The 23,635-nt window shown below is 42.4% G+C and overlaps 1 protein-coding gene across 1 annotated transcript in view; it reads left to right on the top strand.

Moving 5' to 3' along the window:
* The first annotated feature begins 3,519 nt into the window (after positions 1-3,519).
* Positions 3,520-23,635, top strand: part of LOC109923835 (chloride anion exchanger-like) — a 61,122-nt gene continuing 41,006 nt past the window's right edge. The window contains exons 1-3 of the mRNA XM_048610265.1: positions 3,520-3,579; positions 13,812-14,014; positions 15,311-15,450. Of these exons, the coding sequence (XP_048466222.1) occupies positions 13,887-14,014; positions 15,311-15,450 (268 nt within the window). The 5' untranslated portion in view covers positions 3,520-3,579; positions 13,812-13,886. The remainder of the gene's footprint in view (positions 3,580-13,811; positions 14,015-15,310; positions 15,451-23,635) is intronic.

The raw sequence follows: 23,635 nt of genomic DNA, 5'->3' as shown, positions 1-23,635 counted from the left end.
TCTCCTCATTCTAGGGGCTGGCTCTGAGCTGGCTGGTCAGAGCTGATGTACTCTGTACCTTCAAATAAAGGGTGACTTGGTGATGGGATACTGGCCTCTGTGTTGTTATTTTAAGTTACATAAAGGGAAAGTGGGTGGTCAAGAGCAATGTTGACATACTAAAGACTGAAAGTGAAATATTGTCAATGAGGAAATGGCAGACATAATGAATAATTATTTGCCTCTGTGTTTACAGTGGAAAAGGAGGATAGCTTGCCAGAATCCCAAGGAAATTAACAGTGGATCAGGAACAGGGACTGAATAAAATTAATGTAAATAAAACATTGGTAATGAGAAAGTTAGTGGATTTAAAGAGTGATAGATCCCCGGGACCTGACTGTTTCGACCTCAGGGTGTTAAAGGAAGTAGGGGAGCACATTGTAGATGCCCTATCTATAGTCTTTCAGAGTTCCCTAGATGCAGGAGTCACCTGCATCTACTGATGACACAAAGTTAGGCAGCATTATAGACAGTGTAGATGATAGCATAAAATTACAAAGGGATATCGGTAGACAGTTACTCAAATCTGGAATCAAACACAGCTCTCTGGTACTGTGAGGCAGCAGTGCTAATCATTGAGCCAGTCAGTTTGGGCTTAGATCATAGATATTAAGTAGATTGCTTTGTTGTTCACCCAGGTTATGCTAGTTACATTATTAATAATAAATTGTTAATTTCTGTTTAAATTATAAAGTTGGTATTTGATATCTGTGAAAATTTGGTTAGGAACAATTAAGTGATGTTGCCTGGTATGGAGGGTGCTAGCTATGAAGAGAGGTTGAGTAGATTAGGATTATTTACATTAGAAAGATGGAAGTTGAGGGGGGACCTGATTGAGGTCTACAAAATCATGGGAGGTATAGACAGGGTGGATAGTAAGAAGCTTTTTCCCAGAGTGGGGGACTCAATTACTAGGGGTCACGATTTCAAGGTGAGAGGGGAAAAGTTTAAGGGAGATATGCGTGGAAATTTCTTTACTCAGAGGGTGGTGGGTGCCTGGAACGCATTGCCAGCGGAGGTGGTAGAGGCGGGCACAATAGCGTCATTTAAGATGTATGTAGACAGATCCATGAATGGGCAGGGAGCAGAGGGATACAGATTCTTGGAAAATAGGCGACCGGTTTAGATGGAGGATCTGGATCGGTGCAGGCTTGGAGGGCCGAAGGGCCTGTTCCTGTGCTGTAATTTTCTTTGTTCTTTGTTCTTTGATCTTGAGGGTCATTGAATGCTTTAATTTTGCTGTGTTGTGAATCCAAAGATAGAAATGTTCATTTGGTTTAGTTTGCTATCCTTATGTTGTAACTCTCTGGGCGGTTTCTTATTTTCATGGTGTTGTATAACTATAAATTGTTCTCGCCAATTGCTGAAACCATAACTGTAACCCGAATGCAGGGCAAGAACTGCATTGCCTACCATTGTCTTGCTGATTGTGCCTCTTAACCTTTGATTCCTCCAAGATATAAGCAACATCTTACAGTCTGAAGTACACTGCTGAATATATAAGGTCATTGAGTCTCTGTATATAGGTACAGCTTCATCTCATTTCCTTTCACCAGACACAAGTTGAAGGAATGAGCTCAAGGATTTACATAGATTGAAATTTGGTCATGTGCAGGATGCCTCACTTGCATCAACTCAACCATTTTCCTGAAAAGAAAGGGATTTCACTTGCTTAATGTTCAGCTTCTGTGTCACCACAAGCTGGTTTTTGTACGTTATCCTGAGAGCAATTATACTTTATTCATTGTAATTTTTTTTTTTTTAAACAGCCCTTTGTGTCTGTTGCGCTTAGGTCGAGGGTCAGTGGATATTAATGGGTGACGAACGTTGTTCACTTGATGTTAGCATCAGACCATTACCTATTCACTCGTTGTGTGGTGTCTCTTTGAAATTAACTCCTCTATGAAAGAGATGTGGCTAGTGACTTTTTAAAAGGGCCGCTTTTTTTAAACATCCAGGGGAAGGCGATGGCTGACTGATATTGTCACTAGACTAGTAATCCAGAAACCCAGGTAATGTTCCGAGGACTGAGGCTTGCCCACCATGGCACATATTGAACTCAATAAAAACCTGGAATTATATGTTAAATCATCACCATGAAACAACTGTCTTAAAAATCCATCTGGTTCACTAATATCCTTTAGGGAAGGAAACTGCCACACTACGTGACTCTAGACCCAAAGAAATGTGGTTGAATTGTATCAACTGCTACAAAGCCTACAGAAAGGAATGAAATCTGACGGGCAATCTGTCTTTGACTAAGGCACTAACAAACGCATCCCAGTTTATGCTGCAAAGTCCTCCTAACCAACATTTGGAGATTTATGCCAAAATCGGAAGAGCAACCTCACAGACTCATCAAGCAACAGCCTGATATAGCCATACTCACAGAATCATACCTTATAGACAATGTCTGAGAGACCTCCATCACCAGCCCTGGATATGTCCCGTTCTAGCAGCAGTTTACGCCCAGTGGAGGTGGTGGCCCAATGGTACACAGTTGGGAGGGAGTTGACCTGGGAGTCCTCAACATTCATTCTGGACCCCATGAAGTCTTATGGCATTAGGTTAAACATAAGTAAGGAAACCTCCTGTTGTTACCATGTTCCACCAGCCCACAGCTGATGAATCAGTGTTCCTCCAAGTTGAGGAGGAAGCACTGAAGGAACGGCGATATGTTTCTAATTTAGGATGGTGAGTGGCTTGGGTGGAACTTGCAGCTGGTTGTGTTCTCCTGTATCTGCTGCTTTGTACTTCGAGCTGGAAGTAATCATGGATTTGTAGGTATTGTTGAAGGAGTCTTGATGAGTTGTGCACCGTGCTTCCTGTTTAGTACAGCATTATTTGCAAAATATTTAATCTGGCAAGTTGCACTTCCATGAGAACGCAAATCAGTCTAACGTATTACAAAATGGTTCCTGTGTTTGGAAGCTCAGTGTGCCTTCAATATATTGCAACCTTAATTGCCTCCTTTGATCCCTCCAGACCTTTCACCTACAGCAATATGTACTCACCAGCCTCACTTCCCACTGCCCACCGCTGTTATCTGTTGGGCACCACTTCTTATTGGATCATTGAATGGAAACAATGGAGCAATTAGCAAAGCTAAAAATAGCAATGTTAAGATAAATCTTCATTCTTATCAGCAAGATCCTTCCCAAATCCTATGAATAAATTGTGCTGATTTACCCTTCTCTCTCTCTTTCATTTAATCTTTCCTCTTTCCTCATTCCAGTCCAATCAAGGTGATCAGTTCCTTTTCTGTTTGCTTAATCTGATTTTCTCTTCCCTTGTCATAAAACAATGGGTGTTGCTGAGAGATGGTTCAATAAACTGCAAGACAAACTCCTTCCTCACATCTTGAATATCTAACCTCAAATCTCAATCGGAATCTGTTTGTGGTTAATTATTACAACTGCAGCAGAAAGGATTGTCTCTAAACACTATAAAAGAGTCTGATCAGTTTCACTTAACAAGACAGCATCTTCAGCCGTTAACCTTCAGAATTTGACCTCACTTGTATTCATCAGAATACCACAGGTAAAATCTTCCATGATTTTAATCTGTATAGTGCATATGGTGTAAACTGGATGTTCGGTATTATAGCAGAAATCTAAAATATTACAGAATGTTAGATGCAATAATTTCTTTATTTGATTGTCCAATTCTCTTCTTTGTAAATGCAAAGTCCTGGACCTGGAGTGTACCATCATCAATCACTCCACTACACGGATGGCATTATATTAGCTGACAGCTGCCAACAAGGCAGGGTAGTGGGTGAAACTACTGTCCTCAGTATCCTCAAATTGGGGAACAAAATATTTGTTCAGGGTTACATTGGGTTACACAGGATACAGGTCACTAAAACAGGCCATTCAGCCCATTCTGGTGTTTATGCTCCATTTCAGCCTCCTTCCACCACACTCCCGACTTATAGGGTCAAAGAGTCATACAGCACAGAAACACACCCTTTGGTCCAACTCGTCCTTGCTGACCAAGTTTCCATAACTAAAACTAGTCCCATTTGCCTTATTTTGGCCCATATCCCTCTAAACCTTTCCTATCCATGTATCTGTTCAAATGTCTTTTAAATGTAACTGTACCTACATCTACCACTTGGAAGTGTTTGTGCACCACGTCCATTAAATTTCCTATAAGAATATTCCCCATAACATTCACATTCACTATCTTAAGCCATATCCACTGATTTCCTGTAACATGCATTGTAATTCCCTCTAACAGCATTCATTGTATTAACCATAAAAGCCACTGTTTTCTCCCCAGTAACAATTCAAGGATCTTCTCAAACATATATCTGCAGTAGAAAACACTGAACTATGATTTCTTGCCTTTCTGCTGTTTGTCCCTTTTTTTTATTCGTTCATGGGTTATGGGCATCGCTACCTGGTCAGCATTTATTGTTAGTTCTGAGTTGACCTTGTGAAGGTGGTGTTGAACTGTCTTTTTGAACAACTGCAGTCCATTTGCTGTACATAGATCCACAAATGCTGTTAAGGATGGAATTCCAGGATTTTGACCCAGCGACAGTGAAGAAATGGCAATATATTTTGAAGTCAGGATGGTGAGTGGCTTGGAGGGGAACCTGGTGGTTTTTCCAAATATCTGCTGCCTTTGTCCTTCTAGATGGAAGTGGTCATGGGTTTGGAAGGTTCTGTCTGAGGATTTTTGGTGAATTTCTGCAGTGTATCTTGCAGATCATAGACACTGCTGTTACTGAACATCGGTAGTGCAGGGGAATGGATGTTTGCTGATGTAGTGCCAATCAAGCGGGCTGCTTTGTCTTGGGTTGTATCAAACGTTTTGAGTGTTGTTGGGGCTGTACTCATCCAGGCAAGTGGGGAATATTCCAGCACTCTCCTGCCTTGTGCCTTGTAGATGATGGAGAGGCTTTGGGGAGTCAGGAGGTGAGTTATTCGCCACAGTATTCCTGGCTCTTGTAGTCATTGTATTTATATGGTGTGTGCAGTTGTCAGTGGTAAACTTAGGATGTTGATAGTGGGGGATTCAGTGATGGTAAAACCATTGAATATCAAAGGGTGATGGTTAGATTGTCTCTTATTGGAGATGATCAGAGCCTGGCATTTCTGTGGTACGAATGTACTTTCTACTTATTAGTCCTTGCCACTTGTCATCTGGTATTGTACAGAACTTATACCATTTGAACATTGACTACTTCAGTATCTGAGGAGTCATGAATGGTTCTGAATATTGTGCAATCATTGGTGAATATCCCCACTTCTGACCGAATGATAGAGAGAAGGTCATTGATGAAGCAGCTGAAGATGGTTTAGCCTAGGACATTACAGTGAGGAACCCCTGTATAGATATCCTGGAGCTGAGATGGCTGACCTCCAACAATCACAACTATCTTCCTATGTGCCAGGTATGACTCCAACCAGTGGAGAGTTTGCCCCCTGATACTCATTGACTCCTGCTTTGCTAGGGATCATTGATGCCATACTCAGTTGAATGCTGCTTTGATATCAAAGATTGTCACACTCATCTCCATTAGGATATTTGTATAAACTCTATCATTTTTCATCCTTTATCTAAATTAACTACTCCAGTTGTCTTAGTTTAGTACAATAATTATGATATTTATATTGTTAATTATCAAATCATTTCCAACTAGTTTAGGATTTACCTTCTCCTGACAATCAATCTTTTCTACTGGCTAAATATCCTCTTCAATTTCTGTTTAATCATTTCTAACTCACTACTTTCTCTAGTTCACTACTCTCTCCAATTAATCACCCCCACAACACAATACCCTCTCCAACTTGATAGGTTCTCCATCTTACAATTCTCTTCATCTGACTATGCTGTCCACAGCGCCACCCTCTCCAACTTGCTATCCTCTCCAACTCACTGCTCTCTCCAGCTCACTGTTCTCTTCAATTTACTACACTCATCAATCATTACACTCTCCAACTCACTACCCCCTCCAACTTGCTGCTCTCTCCAGCTCATAATTTTCTCTAAATCATTATGCTCTCCAGCATACTACACACACCAACTCGCTACCCTCTCCAACTTGCTACCCTCTCCAACTCGCTAATCCCTCCAGCTCATTATCCTTCCCAACTCAATACTCTCCAGCTCACTACTCTCCCCAACACACTACTCTCTTCAGAACACTACACACATCGACACGCTGAACTCTCCAACTTGCTATCTTCTCCAACTCACTAATCTCTCCAATTTACTACTCTCTTTAGCTCTTTACCCTCCCCAGCTGACTGTACTCCCCAACTCGCTACAGTCTCCAACTTACTACTTTCTCCAGCTCACTACTAATTACAATTCACAACTCTCACTGAGCCGCTACTCTCTCCAGCTCACTATCCTTTCCAATTCACTACCATTTCCAACACGCTACTCTCTCCAACTCGCGACTTTTGCCAGCTCACTACTCTCTCTAAATCACTACTCTCTCCAACGTAAAAGACCTTATTTTCTAGTTTGTAGTTTGTTTGGAATAGAGCGAGAGAGCGCGCAAGAAATCTGATTCGGTGAGTAGTGCGTTAGGTTGAGTAATTTGTTCCCAGTTTATTGTTTGTAGTTGGTAAGGATCACGATGGCAGGAGAACTTGGCATTAAAAACTGAGGAGACCCTTCAGGAATATAGAGAGTATAGGGGGTGTTTAAAAAACGAAATTAGGAGGCCAAAGAGGGGCCACAAAATATGTTCGGCAGGTAGGATTAAGGAAAACTTCAAGGCATTTTATAAGTATATTAAGAGCAAGACTATTACCAGAGAAAGAGTGGGGCCTATTAGAGACCAAAGGGACAATCTGCATGTAGAGGTCTTAAATTAATATTTCTCATCTGCATTCACAAAGGACAAAAACACTGTAGCTGGAAATTTCATTTCAGGTGGTGAGGTTCTAGAGTTTGTTAAGATGAATAAGGAGGAGGTTTTAGCAGGCATAAAGATGCACAAATCCCTAAGGCCTGATGGAGTGTGTTCTAGCCTGTTACAAAAGACAAGGGCAGAGATATTTAATACCTCGCTGGTCACAGGTGAAATGTCAGATGATTGGAGGGTAGCTAATGTGGTTCCTTTGTGCAAGAAGGGCAGCAAGGAGAGACCAGGTAATTACAGCCCAGTTAGTCTGATGTCAGCGTTAGGGGAATTATTGGAAAAATTCTGAAGGACAGTATTAATCAATACTTGAGAGGCAAGGATTGATTGGAGGTAGCACCAATATGTTGAAGAGAGATCCTGTCTATTGAACTGACACAATAGAATGATGCGGGTGGTGTTGTTGTTGTGGTTACATGAACTTCAGTAAGGTCTTTGACAAGGTCCAAATGGTAAGAGCCCTTGGGATCCAAGACAAGTTGGCAATTTGGATCCAAAATTGGCTTGCAAATAGGAGATAAAGAGTGATGGTAGAGGGTTGTTTTTACGTTTGCAAGCCTGTGACCAGCAGTGTACCACTACACTCTCCCACTCACTATTCACTTGAGCTCACTAACTCCTCCTATTCACTCCTCACTCCAACTCACTGCCCTCTCCAAATGTATGTCTCTCCAACTCACTACTCTCTCCAGCTCCTTCATCCTTTCAACTCATTACTCTCTCCAATTCACTGCACCCTCCAATCACAAGCCTCTCTAACTCTCTACTCTCTCCAACTTGCTGCTCTCCAACTCAGTACCCTATCCAAACTTGCTACTACTAAAAATTGCTATTCCAACCAACTCACCATAGTCTCCAACTCGTTACTCTCGCCTGCTCATCAATGTCTCCAAATCATTACACTCTCCGTCTCACTACCCTATCCAACTCACTACTCTTTCCAACATGTTACTCTCCAATTCCCTAACCTCTTCAACTCACTGTGCTCTCCACCTCACTATATAACTCACTATAATTTGCTACTCTCTCCAACTCACCAGTCTCTCCAACTCATTGTAACTCGCTACTTTCACTAATTCACTACTCTCTCCAACTCACTAACCTCTTTAGCTTGCTGCTCTCTCCAACTCACTACGCTCTCTAGATCACCAACCCCTCCAACTTGCTAGACAAAGCCAACTCATTATTCTCTACAACTCACTACTCGTATGACTAACCACTCTCTCAAACTCATTACCTTCTCAAATTCACAACCTTCTCTATCACACTATACTCTATATCTCAAGACCCTCTCCAACTCGCTACTCTTTGCAGCTAGTTACTGTCTCCTACTCGCTACTGTCTCCTGCTTACTACTCTCTTGAAATCACTACCATATCCACCGTTCTACACTCTCCAACCCTCTATCCTCTCCTACTCGCTACTATCTCTAAATCGCCACCTTCTCCAACTTGCTACTCTCTCCAATTCGCTACCCTATCCAACTTACTACACTCTTCAACACACGACACTGTCCAAATCACTACACTCTCCCGCTCACTACTCTCTCCAACACCCTACTGTCTCCGATTTGCTACTCTCTCCAACTGACCACCCTCTCCAAATTGCTAAAAGTTGCTAGTCTCTCCAACTCGCTACCCTTCCCAAATAGTTATAAATCTCTACTCTCTCAAACTTTGTTACCCTGTCCAACTTGCAATAACTTGCTACTGTCTCTAACTCACTGTAAATCGCTACTCTCTCAAATTCACTACTCTTCCCAAATAGTTATAAATCTCCAACTCTGAACTCTTCCCAAATCACAGTTCTCTCAAACCTGCTATATGTCGCTACTCTTTCTAACTTGCTATTCTCTCCAACTTGCTTCTCTGTCTAACTCCCTACCCTATCCAACATGCTACACTCTCCATCACATTTGCTACTTTAACCAACTCATCATAGTGTCCAATTCAGTATTATTTCCAACTATTCTCTCCGACTGACTCTAACTCACTACACTCTCCAACTACCTACTCTCTCCAATTCCCGACCTTCTCCAACTTGCTTCTTGCTAAAGGGATTGAGATTAAAAGCAGAGAGGTTATGTTGCAGCTGTACAACATGCTGGTGAGGCCACACCTGGAGTACTGTGTCCAGTTTTGGTCTCCTTACTTAAGAAAGGATGTACTGGCACTGGAGGGGGTGCAAAGGAGGTTCACTAGGTTGATTCTGGAGTTGAGGGGGTTTGCTTATGAGGAGAGACTGAGTAGATTGGGATTATATTCATTGGAATTCAGAAGATTGAGAGGGGCTCTTATAGAAACATATAAAGTTATGAAGGGAATAGATAAGATAGAAGTAGATAGGATGTTTCCACTGGCAGGTGAAGCTAGGACAAGAGGGCATAGCCTCAAGATTAGAGGGAGCAGATTTAGGACTGAATTGAGAAGGAACTTCTTCACCCAGAGGGTTGTTAATCTATGGAATTCCTTGCCCAGTGAATTAGTTGACGCTACTTCAGTAAACGTTTTTAAAGATAAGGTAGATATTTTTTTGAACAATAAAGGAATTAAGGGATACGCTGAGAACACGGGTAAGTGGATCTGAGTCCACGAAAAGATCAACCATGATCTTATTGAATGGCGGAGCAGGCTCAAAGGGCCGGACGGCCTACTCCTGCTCCTAGTTCTTATGTTCTTATTATGTTCTAACTTGCAACTTGCTCTAACCTGCTATAACTCATTTTTCTCTCCCAACTCACTACACTCTCCAACTTGCAATAACTCGTTACTGTCTCCAACTCACTAATACCTCCAATTCAGTACTCTCTCCAACTTGCTATAGGTCACGACTTTCTCTGACTGACAACCTGCTCTAACTCGCTACTCTCTTCCAAATTGCTACGGTCTCCAACCAGCTATAACTTGTTATTCTGCACTAACTTGCTACTCTCTCCAACTCCTTGCCTTATTCAACTTGCTATCTTATTCAACTCGCTACTCTCTCCAACTTGCTACTCTTTCCGACTTTCTAGTCTAAGCAACTCACCATAGACTCTAACTCATTACTGTTTCCAATTCACCAGTCTTTCTAACTCACTACCCTCTCCAACTCATTACCCTCACCAACTTGCTACCTTCTCCAACTCACTAATCTTTCCAGCACGCTATCCTCTCCAATTCTTTATCCTCTCCAGCTCACTACTTTCTCCAACTCAGTACTCTTTCCAACTCACTGTCTATTCAGCTTGTCATAACTCACTACAACCTCCAACTCACTGCATTCTCCAGCCCATTATTTTCTCCGACGCTATATACTGTCCCGCTCACTACTTTCTATAGCTCGCTACACTTTCCAACTCGTTTTCTCTCCAACTCCAATGTTCTGCTGTCCTGCCAGATCCATGCATGAATGGTGGTGGACAATTAAACAACTCATTGGAGGAGGAGGCTTAACTAACAACCTCATTCTCAATGATGGACGAGCCCAACACATCAATGCAAAAAATAAGGCTGAAGCATTTGTAGCAATCCCAGAAGTACTGAGTGGATCATCCATCTCGGCCTCCTCCAGTGGACTCCAGCACCATAGATACAAGTCTTCGGCCAATTCCATTCACTCCACATGATATCAAGAAATGGTTGGAAGCACTGCAAAGGCTATGGGACCTAACAACATTTCAGCAATTGTACTGAGGACTTGTGCTCCAGCACTTTCTGCTACTCTAGCCAAGCTCTTCCCAGTACAGTTACCACACTGGCATTGACCTACAATGTGAAAAATTGCCCAGGTATGTTCTGCACACAAAAAGCAGGACAAATCCAACCCAGACAATTACTGCCCCATCAGTCTACTCTCGATCATCAATAAGTTGAAGGAAGGAGTCATCAACAGTGCTATCAAACAGCACCTGCTCAGCAATAATCTGCTCAGTGACGCCCAGTTTGGATTTCACCATGGCCACTCAGCTCCTGACCTCATTACAGCCTTGGTTGAAACTGGGACAAAAAAGCTGAATTCCAGAGTTCGGTGACAGCCCTTGATATCAAGGCTACATTTGACCGAGTGTGGCATCAAGAAGCCCTAGCAAAACTGGAATCAAAGGGTATCGGGGGCAAACTCTCTGGTTATTTCATAGAATCCCCACAGTGTGGAAACAGGCCCTTCAGCCCAACAAGTCCACACCGAACCTCAGAGCATCGCACCCAGACCCATCCCCCTATAACCCACCTAATCTACACCTCCCTGAACACTACGGGCCATTTAGCATGGCCAATCCACCTAACCTGCACATCTTTGGACTGTGGGAGGAAACCGGAGCACCCGGAGGAAACCCACGCAGACACAGGGAGAATGTGCAAACTCCACAAAGACAGTTGCCCGAGGCTGGAATCGAACCCAGATCCCTGGCGCTGTGAGGCAGCAGTGCTAACCACTGAGCCACCATGCCGCCTTTTTTTTAAACAAACAGGCCATTCAGCCCAACAAGTCCACACCATCGCTCTGAATAGCATCCCACCCAGACCCATTCCCCTACCCTTGCATTTTCCCACATCTAACCCAAACATCCCTGAACACTATGGGCAATTTAGCATGGCCAATCCACCTAACCTGCGCATCTTTGGACTGTGGGAGGAAACCGGAGCACCCGGAGGAAACCCATGCAGACACGGGGAGAATGTGCAAACTCCACACAGACAGTCACCCTAGGGGGAATTGAACCCAGGTCCCTAGTGCTGTGAGGCAGCAGTGCTAACCACTGAGCCACCGTGCCGCTCAGTGGTGGTTGGAGTCATACCTGACACATAGGAAGATGGTCATGGTTGTTGGAAGTCAGTCATCTCAGCTTCAGAACATCTCTGCAGGAGTTCTTCAGGATAGTGTCCTAGGCCCAACCATCTTCAACTGCTTCATCAGTGACCTTCCCTCCATCAAAAGGTCAGAAATGGAGATATTCGCTGATGATTGCACAATGTTCAGAACTATTGTGATGACTCAGATACCGAAGCAGTCCATGTTCAAATGCAACAAGATATGGACAATATTCAGGCTTGGGCTGAGAAGTGACAAGTAACATTCGTACCACACAAATGCCAGGCTATGATCATCTCCAATAAGAGACAATCTAACTACCACCCATTGACATTCAATGGTTTTACCATCACTGAATCACCAACTGTCAGCATCCTGGGGTTACCATTGACCAGAAACTCAACTGGACACACCACATTAACACAGTGGCTACAAGAGTGGGTCAGAGGCTAGAAATACTGCAGCGAATAACTTACCTTCCGACTCTTCAAAGCCTGTCCACTATCTACAAGGCACAAGTCAGGAATGTAATGGAATACTCCCCACTTGCCTGGATGAGTGCAGCTCCAACAACATTCAAGAAGTTTGACGCCACCCTAGAGAAAGCACCCTGCTTGATTAGTATCACATCCATAAACATTCTCTCCCTCCACCACTGACACTCACTATCAGCAGTGTGTATAATCTACAAGATGCATTGCAGAAATTCACCAAGGATCCTCAGGGAGCACCTTCCAAACCCATGACTACTTCCATCTAGAAGGACAAGGGCAGCAGATACATGGGAATGCCACCTCATGCAAATTCCTCACCAAGCCACCCACTGTCCTGACTTGGAAATATACCGCTGCTCCTTCACTGTTGCTCGGTCAAAGTCCTGGAATTTTCTTGCTTAGGGTATTGTGAGTCAACCTACATCACATGGACTGAAGCAATTCAAGAAGGCATCTAATCACCACCTTCTCAAGGGCAACTTGAGCCAGCCAGCCACACACATGTCCCATGAGTGAATAAAAAATAACTCACTACCCTCTCCAACTCACTACCCTCTCCAACACCCTACTCTCTCAAATTCCCTACCCTTTCAAACTCACTGCTGTTTTCAACTCATTACTTTCTCCAGCTTGCTAGTCTTTCCAACTCACTACTCTGTCTAATTCCTTACCCTCTACAACTAACTACCCTGCTATTCTCTCCAATTCATTACAAAGTACTACACTCCCCACTCGCTACTTTTTGAAATACAGTATCTCTCCAACTCACTACACTCACCAATTCATGACTCTCTCCAACACCTTACCCTCTTCAACTCGCAACTCTCCCCAAATTGCTGTAACTTTCTACTCTATCCAACTCGCTATTCACAACGCACTATTTTCTCCAACTCACCACACTCACCAACTTACTACATTGGATACTTTCTCCAACTCTGTACCCTCTCCAACTCGCTATAACTCATTACTCTCTCCAACCTCATTATTTTCTATAACTTGCTATGCTCTCCAACTTATGATAACTCACTACTCCTCCAACTTGCTATAACTTGGTACTCTCTCCAATTCTTGACACCAATTTGCTATAACTTGCTACGCTCCTCAACTTGCTAATCTCCAACTCACTATAAGTCACCACTGTCTCCAACTCCCTGCCCTCTCTAACTTGCTATCCTCTCCAACTTGTTATTCTTTCCAGTTCACTGTACTGTCCAACTTGGTGCTCTCTCCAATTCACTATCCTCTCCAAGTCACTACCATCTCCAACTCACTACTCCCTTCAACTCGCTATTCTGTCCAATTCCCTACCCTCAACTCACTACCCTCCCCAACTCCTAACTTTCTCCAGTTCACTACTCTCTCCAAATCATTACCCTCTCCAACTCTCAACTCTTCACTCATTACCCTCATCTTTCTGAAGTCTAACCTCATGTTTAACCCTTTGGACTGATACACTTTTAAAAAAGATCACTAAATATATTTCACAGTTATAAAATTCATTTGGAAGGTAATGATTAATACTTCTTGACTTCTTGTTAATAGGAGTAATTTTTTTTTATCTGTTGTTAAGCTGTTCTCTCAGCCGGTACCTTGCTTTTCAGTAAGTAACCTGGAGGTGGTAAACGGGGCTCTTGTCCAGATCAGATTCTGTCACAGGTTACAGGTCACAGGTCAACATGCTTTCTGGGAACCAGCATTACATTGTGGCTCGACCAGCCTACTCTGAAGTCAGCTTTAAAGAAGACCACCAGCAAGTGGAGAGATACCACAAGACAACCTGGGACAATATCAGGATTTATTTTAGGTAAGTGATGTGAATTAATTGTATTGTTCTACATAGGGATCTACCCAATGCCATATCATTACCAGGTAACCCTAAAATACTGAGACAAGAACACAGAAGTTGTTAATTGAGAAAAGAACAAGCTTTGTCAATCAACTGGCAATCATTCTCTATCAATTAGTTTATAAGGAATACAGAAAGAGGTGAAGAACTCCGCAGTGATGGAGAGTTTTAATTACAGCTTGTAAGAGCTCTCATCCAGCCCCAGGTTGGGACACATGTAGACCTACCTTCCCTGAGTGAAGTCAATCAGGTCCCAAATGGAACATTATTACCATTAGTCCCATGGCATTCCATTCTAATGGTGACGTTCATTTACCAGCCAATCAAAGAAAATTTCATTCCCCAGACAAGCCAGCATTTACACTACAATCCATAAGCACCCTTGCAGGCTACAATATTTATGTAACTAGTTCAGTTCAGTTTCTTGTCAATGCTAACCCAAAAGTTGTTTATAATGGATGATTCAGTGATGGCAATGCCATTGTATATCATGAGGAGCAGTTGGATTCTTGCTTCGTGGATATGGTCATTGCCTGGCGCTTTGTGTAATATGTTGCCACTTAGCCTAAAACTAGATATTGTTCAGTTCTTGTTGCATTTTAGACAAGGACTACTTCAGCATCTGAAGAATTGCGAATGGTTCTGAACATTTTTGCAATCATCAGTGAACATCTCCACTTCTGCCCTTATGGTGGTGGGAAGGTCATTGATGAAGCAGCTAAAGATGGTTGGGCCTAGGATATGACCCTGAGGAACTCCTTTCTTTTTCACTGTATTGTCCTGGAGATTGCATGTTAAGTCCTGGCAATTAGAACTTTAGTTGTAGGAGACACTGATTTGGTGAATGAGGTTCAAAACCCCTGTTTCGTTTCAGAAATGGAGTAGGAAATTAGTTTTTCAATGCTCATCCCATTCTTTACTCAAACTTTAAAAGAGGCAACTGCTGCAATGTCATTATTAACAGGGAACACTGTGCCTGGTAATGAGGATTAACTGAAGAATTGTCACAAAGCTCTTTCAGGATGTGGAATCTGAAAATGAGCCTGACAGGATTAGAAACAAAAACAGAACATGCTGGAAAAATTCAGCAGGTCTGTCAGTATCTGCAGAGAGAAAAGTAGGGTTAAACTTTTGAGTCCAGTCACCCTTCCGCAGAACTGACAGGATTAGAATTGGTTTTAATTATGTCACTGACCATATGCAAAGTAACATGACACAATTTATTTCTTATCTAAGAGGTTGTCTCTCTTCCAGATGTTCAACTGCAAAGGCAAAGAAGGTTTTTTACACATTCCTTCCCATCGCATCTTGGCTGCCAGGTTATAATGTGAAAGAATGGCTTCCTAGTGATCTTGTGTCTGGTGTTAGCACTGGACTTGTGAGTGTCTTACAAGGTACTACAGGGGCAAATCAGCCCCACATGTCACAGTCAAGTGAAAAAAATATTTGCATGCAATGTTAGAGAAATTAACCCTAAAAATTCCGTATTTACAGCTAAATTGGAAAGCTGATGGTAAGGGGTTAAAGTTCCTGTCAACATTTTACTGGTTTTAGTTCCATCATAAACTGATTATCAATGACCTTCGAGGATGCAGAAATTGTTCTTTGCCTTATCTCTGCAATATCAAAGTTTCAAAGATCATCTTGTCTTATGCAAAAACAGCAAACAATGGATGACACTCATAAAGTTGACCTGATATGAAACTTGCTGAGTTTGCTTTAACCAGCCTATAATTAGGGTTGTTCATGGAAAAAACATAGCACGGGGGGGAGGCAGTTGTTGTCATTGTGAAGATGGGTGTGAGTGTATAATGAGTGAGCGCGTTGCAGTGCCTCTGCTTATCCTGCCTCCAATATTGGAGGACACCACGATTTGTTTTCTGAACAAAATATTTATAAGAACAGAGTCATTACCTGAGTCCCTGCCACAAGCTCTGTTCCCTTGCCACTGACTCAGTACCTCCTCCCAGACCTCTACCTGAGACCGTTCATAACCTTGGCATGTTAGCTGACCCTAAGCTGAACTACCAACCAATAATCTCTGCATCATCAGAACCACCTGTTTCTAGCTCTCATGTGACTCTGCCATGTTTCAGCTCATTTACTGCTGAAACCCTTTTCTGTTGCAAGTCAATGTTTCAGGCCGAAACCCTTCGTCAGGACCATTAACTCTATTTATACCCCTCATTATTTTATAAACATCTATCAGGTTGCTTCTCAAGCTCCTACACTCCAGTGAAAACAGTCCCAGCTTTGACTCCTGGTCGGGGTCCCACATTCTACCCTCTGTAAACCTGAACCTGAATCTGAAATGCAGCTGCTCATATCTTAACTTGCTCCAAGTCCCACACACCTCTGTGTTCACTGACATGCATTGTCTTCTGTTCCACCAACGTTTCAACCTTAAAGTTTAAAATTAAATTTAAACCACTTCATGGTGTTTCCCCTCCCTGTCTCTGTTACCTCCTCCAGCTCTTCAACATTCTGAGGCATTAGTCATAGCCATAGAGTCATACAGCACAGAAACAGACCCTTTGGTTCAATGAGTCCATGCCAAACATAATCCCAAACTAAACTAGTCCCATCTGCTGCTAAATAAAAACCAAAAGAACTGCGGATGCTGTAAATCAGGAACAAAAACATAAGTTGCTTGAAAAGCTTAGCAGGTCTGGCAGCATCTGTGAAGAAAAGATGAGAGTTAACATTTCGGGTTTGGTGATACTTCCTCAGAAATTTGGTTCTGAGGAAGGGTTCCCAGTTCTGAGGAAGGGTCACCAGACTCGAAACGTTAACTCTGATCTTTTCTTCACAGATGCTGCCAGACCTGTTGAGCTTTATTGATGGCAGTGCAGGAAACGATGTTTATTTGGATTTAAGCAACTTCTGTTTTTGTTTCCACCTGCCTGCTCCTGGCCCATATCTCTACAAAACTTTCCTATTCATGTACTTGTCCAAATGACCTTTAAACATTGTAATTATATCGCATCCACTACTTCATCATAAAGTTCATTCAACACATGAAGCACCCTCTGTGTAAAATATTTGCCTCTCATGGCTTTTTTAAATCTCTCTCCTCTCACCTTAAAAATGTGCACACTAGTCTTGAAATCCCCTATCCTAGGGAAAAGACAATTACTATTAACTTGGAGGCAAGGGTCTCAGCCCGAAACGTCAGCCTTCCTGCTCCTCTGATGCTGCTTGGCCTGCTGTGTTCATCCAGCTCTACACCTTGTTATCTCAGATTCTCCAGCATCTGCAGTTCCTACTACCTTTTAAAATATGTGGTTTGGTGTCATGTTGTGTGGAGTAACTCGCAATGTTTTACCATGGTAAAAGAACTTAATGAACCCATATATTTGTCGTTCATGCATCAATAGCCTTGTCAACAACGGTTCAGTTAGAACGCTTATGTTGACTGCATGATATGTAAATTGGGTGGTTTATGGAATTCCTCATCTTCTTAGAACAAGTGAGCAGAATTATAAAATGAATTGTAAAATGAGAACTGTAAAACGAGAGCCAGGATGGTTAGTCAGGGGTAATGTCAGGAAGCATCTCTTCACAGAACGGGGACTGAGAATCTGGAATCTGCTTCTGGAAAGCCTGTCGAGGGTGGAGGATGGTTTAAAATCTCAGCATTGAGATTGATTGCTTTTTGTCAGGGAAGTGTATGAGCAATATGGAGGAGGTGTGCAGATGGAGTTAAGATGTGACAAAAATGTAGGACAGCGTTTGTCTTTACTGACTCCTTGTCTTCCTTGCAGCTTTGGCTGTTTGTAAATGGCATGTGCTAAAATAAACAAGTAGAATTTTGCCCCATTCTGTGAATTTTACAGTACAAGTACTTTGACCTAAACCTGCACCTAGACTGACATGAGAAGCAGCCCCCCAGTATGACCTCATTCACTTTAAACCATTCCCATTGGTTCATCGTCACCACACTGACTTCAAACACAAGACAATCAACAGTACTCCACCCCCATCAACTGGACTACCAACCCCATCAACCCACACTCACCTCTATCAAACTCGCCCCCAACCCTATCAACCCACCCCCATTCCCATCAAACCAATACCCAAGCCATCACCTGCATCCCCACCTCATTAACTGGACCATCAATCCCATCAAACCCACGCCCATCAACCACACGACCATCCTCATCGATCACACCCCTAACCACATTAACTGGACCATCACACTCATCAAACCCCCAAATATCCCTATGAATCACACTCCCACCCCTATCAAACCTGCACCACCCCCATCAATCAAACTCCAACCCCATCTACCATATCCCTAGGCCCATCAAATTAATCTTTAACACCAACCACACCCTTAACCCCATGGACTACACTCCTGCTCTAAATCAACCCACCTCAATCCCATCAAATCTACCCCCAACCCCATCAACCATAACCTCACCCCCATCAACAGGACCACCACCCTCATCAAACCTACATCCACCAACACCACCCCACCTCCATATACTCTAAACCCATTCCCAACAAGCCCCAGTCCAAATTTACTAAAACCTAACCCCATTAATTCAAACACAAACTTATCAAGCCAATCACAACACAAGTTCAGTTCTATCAAATGGAAATCTCAACCATCAACCCAAATCTGACCCCATTAACCTTTCATAGCATTTTTCCTGATGACTGACATCAGACTAACTGGTCTGCAATTCTCTGTTTTATCTCTCCCTCCTTGCTGAATGGCAAAGTTACATTTACTAACTTTCTATCTCCTGCCACCATTCCAGAGTTTAGGGCATTTTGGACCACTGTAACCAATACATCCACTGCCTCTCCAGCTCACTCTTTTGGAACTCTAGGATGTAGGCTGTACAGTCCTTGTGGTTTGTTGACTTTTAGTCCTTCAAATTTTCCAAAACACTTGTTTCCCCCGTGATCATTTAATCTGTTTCTGCCTCTAAGGGACCAATGTTGACTTTATCAGCCCTTCAAAGTTTTATAGTTTTGTAAAAATGCTTACAACTCTAACAAGAGCAAAAACTCTACAAATGCATTCTTATGGTCCTGACTATTTTTCTCTCATGTACTTAATTTTCCCTTTTTTATAAACATTTTTGGTCATTGCTTGTTGATTTCTAAAACTCCCAATCTTCAGACTTTGTTTCTCTTGTTTCCTCACTTCCTTCTGAGCATTATGTGTTCAGCCCAGTCCTCACTTATTGTTTCTACCCAGTGCCTGTTATAAGCACATTTTTATTAGCACCACTTTTTTAACCTCTAACCTTTTTCATCTATGGATTTACTTTTCCATTTTGAGTCAGTACATCTTAACTGTATCCAAATGATCTCTTCTTTGAGTGTAGCTCATTCTTCAGCAACAGTTTTCCTCACTAGCCTTTGGCTCCAGTCCATCCAACTTGACTCTATTCTTGCTTCATTGAGGTCAGTTCTCCCCCAGTTGATTACTCTTACTTTGGATTGTTCAATGTCCTTTTCCACCAACATCCTAAACCTTATGATATAATGATCACTGTTCCCTAAATGTTTCCTCCCTGTGACTTGACCAGTTTCGCTCACCTCATCCCAATCTACTCAACTCCTCCTCATAAGACAGTTCCTCCAGCTAAGTGAACCTTCTCTAGACTATCTCCACTACCAGTATATCTGTCCTTAGATAAGGCACCATTCACTGTATTTCAGCTTCTGTTTGACTAGTGCCTTGTATAGTTTTAGCAAAAATCTCCCTACTTTTATACCCCATTCTATTTGAAATAAAGGCCAACATTCCACTTGCCATCCTATTACCTGTTGATTTTGTATGCTAGCTCTTGTGATTCACACAGGAGGATTCCCAAATACCTCTGTTCTGTAGCTGCAGTCTTTCTCCATTGAATTAATATACAGTTCCTCTATTCTTCCTGCGAATGGACATAACTCCACATTTTCTCACATTATATTATATCTACCAAGTTTTTGTCTACTCACTTAACTTGTCTATATCCTTCTGCAGACTCTTTGTGCCACCATTTACCTTCCCACCTATTTTTGTGTCATCCATAAACTTGCCAAAAGTGTATTCATTTTCCTCATCCAAGTCAGTAAGATACATTATAAATAATTGTGGCCCCGGCGCTGATTCCTGTGACACTCCATTTGTTACAGGCTGCTGAAATAACTCCACAGAGGCCAGTATCCTATCACCATGACACCCTTTGTATATATTTGGAGAGTCCTTGACACTGATCCAGCTCCCTCAGAGCCAGCTGTTGGAGTGAATAGGATGTCTGACACTCCTGTTCTGATCTGTCAGCCAGGGCTCCCTGATTGGACCAGATTAATTGCCTCAATCAGGGAACTCATCTTCTATGAATTCACCCGGCTGATCCTGACTTCATTACAATCACTGTAGTTGCCATTCTGAAAATCCTTCCCCTTATCTCAACTGTATCTTCTATGAGTTAGCCAATTCTCTATTAATGCTACTATACTACCCAAACAGCATGGGCTATTATCTTATTAAGTAGCCTAATGTATGGTACCTTATCAAATGCCTTCTAAAAATCCAAATATATGACATCTACTGCCTCCCCTTTATCTATCCTGCTTGTTAACTCCTCAAAGAAAGTAATAAATTTGTCAGCCATGATGTTCCATTCATAATACCATGTTGATTCTGCTTGATTAGATTATGTATTTCTAAATGCTTTCCTATTACATCCTTTATGGCAGAGTCTAACATTTTTCCATGATAGATGTTAAACAAACTGGCCTACATTTATCTGCTTTCGGTCTCCCCTTTTTGAATAAGGGTGTTACATGGGCAATTTTCCAATCCTCTGGGACTTTTTCTAGAATCCAAGGATTCCTGGAAGATTAGGACCAGCGCATCCACTATCCCTGTAGTTACTTCCTTTAAAATCCTAGGATGCATCCCATCAGATCCAGGAGATGTATTGGCCCTTCCCCATCAGTTTTGCTAGCACTTTTTCTCTAGTCTTAGATATTGTATTTATTTTTCCTTCTCCATTTATGCCCTTGATTATTTAGTAATTTTGGAATGTTATTATCGCCTTCTAGTACTAATGCAAATTATTTATTCAGTTCCTCTATCTTTTAATGGCTCCATATTATTATTTCCCCAGCCTCATTTTCTAAAGGGCCCATGTTCACTTTGACCTCTCTATTCCTTTTTATATATTCATGGAAACGTTTATTGTCCCATTTTTAATTTTACTTGCTATTTTCTTGTGTTTTTGGTGGTTTTTGAAATGTTCCCAATCCTCTGCTTTAGCATTAATCTTTGCCACTTTATGTGTTTCTTCTTTCAATTTGATACAATTCATAACTTCCCTGGTTCGACCCTTTCCTAGAATCCTTCTTGCTCCCTGTGCTCTATGACCTATTTTCTTAAACCTCTGTGATTGTTTATTAATTACCTTCTTTGATAAACTACTTTCCCAGTCCATTCCTACCAACGGTACCCTCATTCCTTTGGAATGATCTTTCCTTATGTTTATCACAGTTGTTTCTGGCCTGAGTTTTTTACTCACAAGCTGAATTCTAGATACTTCCTTGTTATGGTCGTTGTTACTGAGGGCATCCTCTACACTGAGATAATTTGTTCACCTTGCTTCACTACACATTACCAGATCTAAAATGAACTAATCCCTGTTTAACAGCCTGATTTTCAACTCCATCCTCTAGACCCTAGCTCTAGCATCAAGTTCCTGACCCCATTGCTTATGCATGACTCCATCCTCTGACTCAATTCCCCCGTGTCCTGACTCCATTTCCCAGGTCCCAGTTCCATTCTTCATGTCCTGACTGCTCCTGCCGCTTCCGTAAAACAAAGGGACAATAGTTGGGAGCTTTTTAAGAGGAGACAGGTTTGCTGGGTCAGGAAGTTTCCTGACTCAACCTTCCTGCCTCCTCTACAAAAATTCAACCCAAAATCTCTTTGGGCTTCTACTGTTCCTAGACTTTCATTACTTAAATAATAAATAGTAGTTTGGTAGTACAGAATGTGAGTATTGAGTATTTATGAAAAAAAGACATATTTTGGTGGACAAGTCCCCAGGTCTGGATGGGATCTATCCCAGATTACTGAGGAAAGCGAGAGAGGAAATAGCCTTAACAGATCTTTGCAGCATTCTTGAGCACTGGTGAGGTCCTGGAGGACTGGAGAATTGCTAATGTTGTCCCCTTGTTTAAGTTTAAGTTTAAGTAGCAAGGATAATCCAGGTAATTATAGACCAGTGAGCCTGACATCAGTGGTGGGGAAGCTGCTGGAGAAGATACTGAGGGATAGGATCTATTTACATTTGGAAGAAAATGGGCTTATTAGTGACAGGCAACATGGTTTTGTGCAGGGAAGGTCATGTCTTACCAACTTGACAGAATTCTTTGAGGAAGTGACAAAGTCGATAGATGAGGGAAGGGCTGTTGATGTCATATACATGGACTTCAGTAAGGCGTTTGATAAGGTTCCCTATGGTAGGCTGACGGAGAAAGTAAAGTCACATGGAATCCGGGGTGTACTAGCTAGATGGATAGAAAACTGGCTGGGCAACCGGAGACAGAGAGTTGTAGTGGAAGGGAGTTTCTCAAAATGGAGAACTGTGACCAGTGGTGTTCCACAGGGATCCATGTTGAGACCACTGTTGTTTGTGATATACATAAATGATCTGGAGGAAGGTACAGATGGTCTGATTAGCAAATTTTCAGATGACACTAAGATTGGTGGAGTAGCAGATAGTGAAGGGGACTGTCGGAGAATGCAGCAGAATATAGATATACTGGAGAGTTGGGCAGATAAATGACAGATGGAGCTCAATTCAGGCAAATGCGAGGTGATGCATTTTGGAAGATCCAATTCAAGAGCGAACTATATGGTAAATGGAAAAGCCCTGGTGAAAATTGATGCACAGAGATCTGGGTGTTCACGTCCATTGTACCCTGAAGTTGGCAATGCAGGTCGATAGAGTGGTCAAGAAAGCATACGGCATGCTTTCATTCATCGGACGGGGTATTGAGTACAAGAGTTGGCAGGTCATGTTACAGTTGTATAGGACTTTGGTTCAACCACATTTGGAATATTGCATACAGTTCTGGTCGCCACATTACCAAAAGGATGTGGAAGCTTTGGAGAGGGTGCAGAGGGGGTTCACCAGGATGTTGCCTGGTATGGAGGGCGCTACCTATGAAGACAGGTTGAATAGATTAGGATTATTTACATTAGAAAGACGGAGGTTGAGGGGGGACCTGATTGAGGTCTACAAAATCATGAGAGGTATAGACAGGGTGGATAGCAAGAAGCTTTTTCCCAGAGTGGGGGACTCAATTACTAGGGGTCACGATTTCAAGGTAAGAGGGGAAAAGTTTAAGGGAGATATGTGTGGAAAGTTTGTTACGCAGAGGGTGGTTGGTGCCTGGAACGCGTTGCCAGTGGAGGTGGTAGAGGCGGGCACGATAGCGTCATTTAAGATATATCTAGACAGATCCATGAATGGGCAGGGAGCAGATGGACACAGATCCTTGGAAAATAGGTGACAGGTTTAGATAGAGGATCTGGATCGGCGCAGGCTTGGAGGGCCGAAGAGC

Source organism: Rhincodon typus, chromosome 22 (assembly GCF_021869965.1).
Source record: "Rhincodon typus isolate 14 chromosome 22, sRhiTyp1.1, whole genome shotgun sequence".
In the NCBI taxonomy this organism is placed as follows: Eukaryota; Metazoa; Chordata; class Chondrichthyes; order Orectolobiformes; family Rhincodontidae; genus Rhincodon; species Rhincodon typus.
The sequence above is the reverse complement of the archived record's forward strand: the minus strand, read 5'-3'. Positions and strand labels throughout refer to the sequence as shown.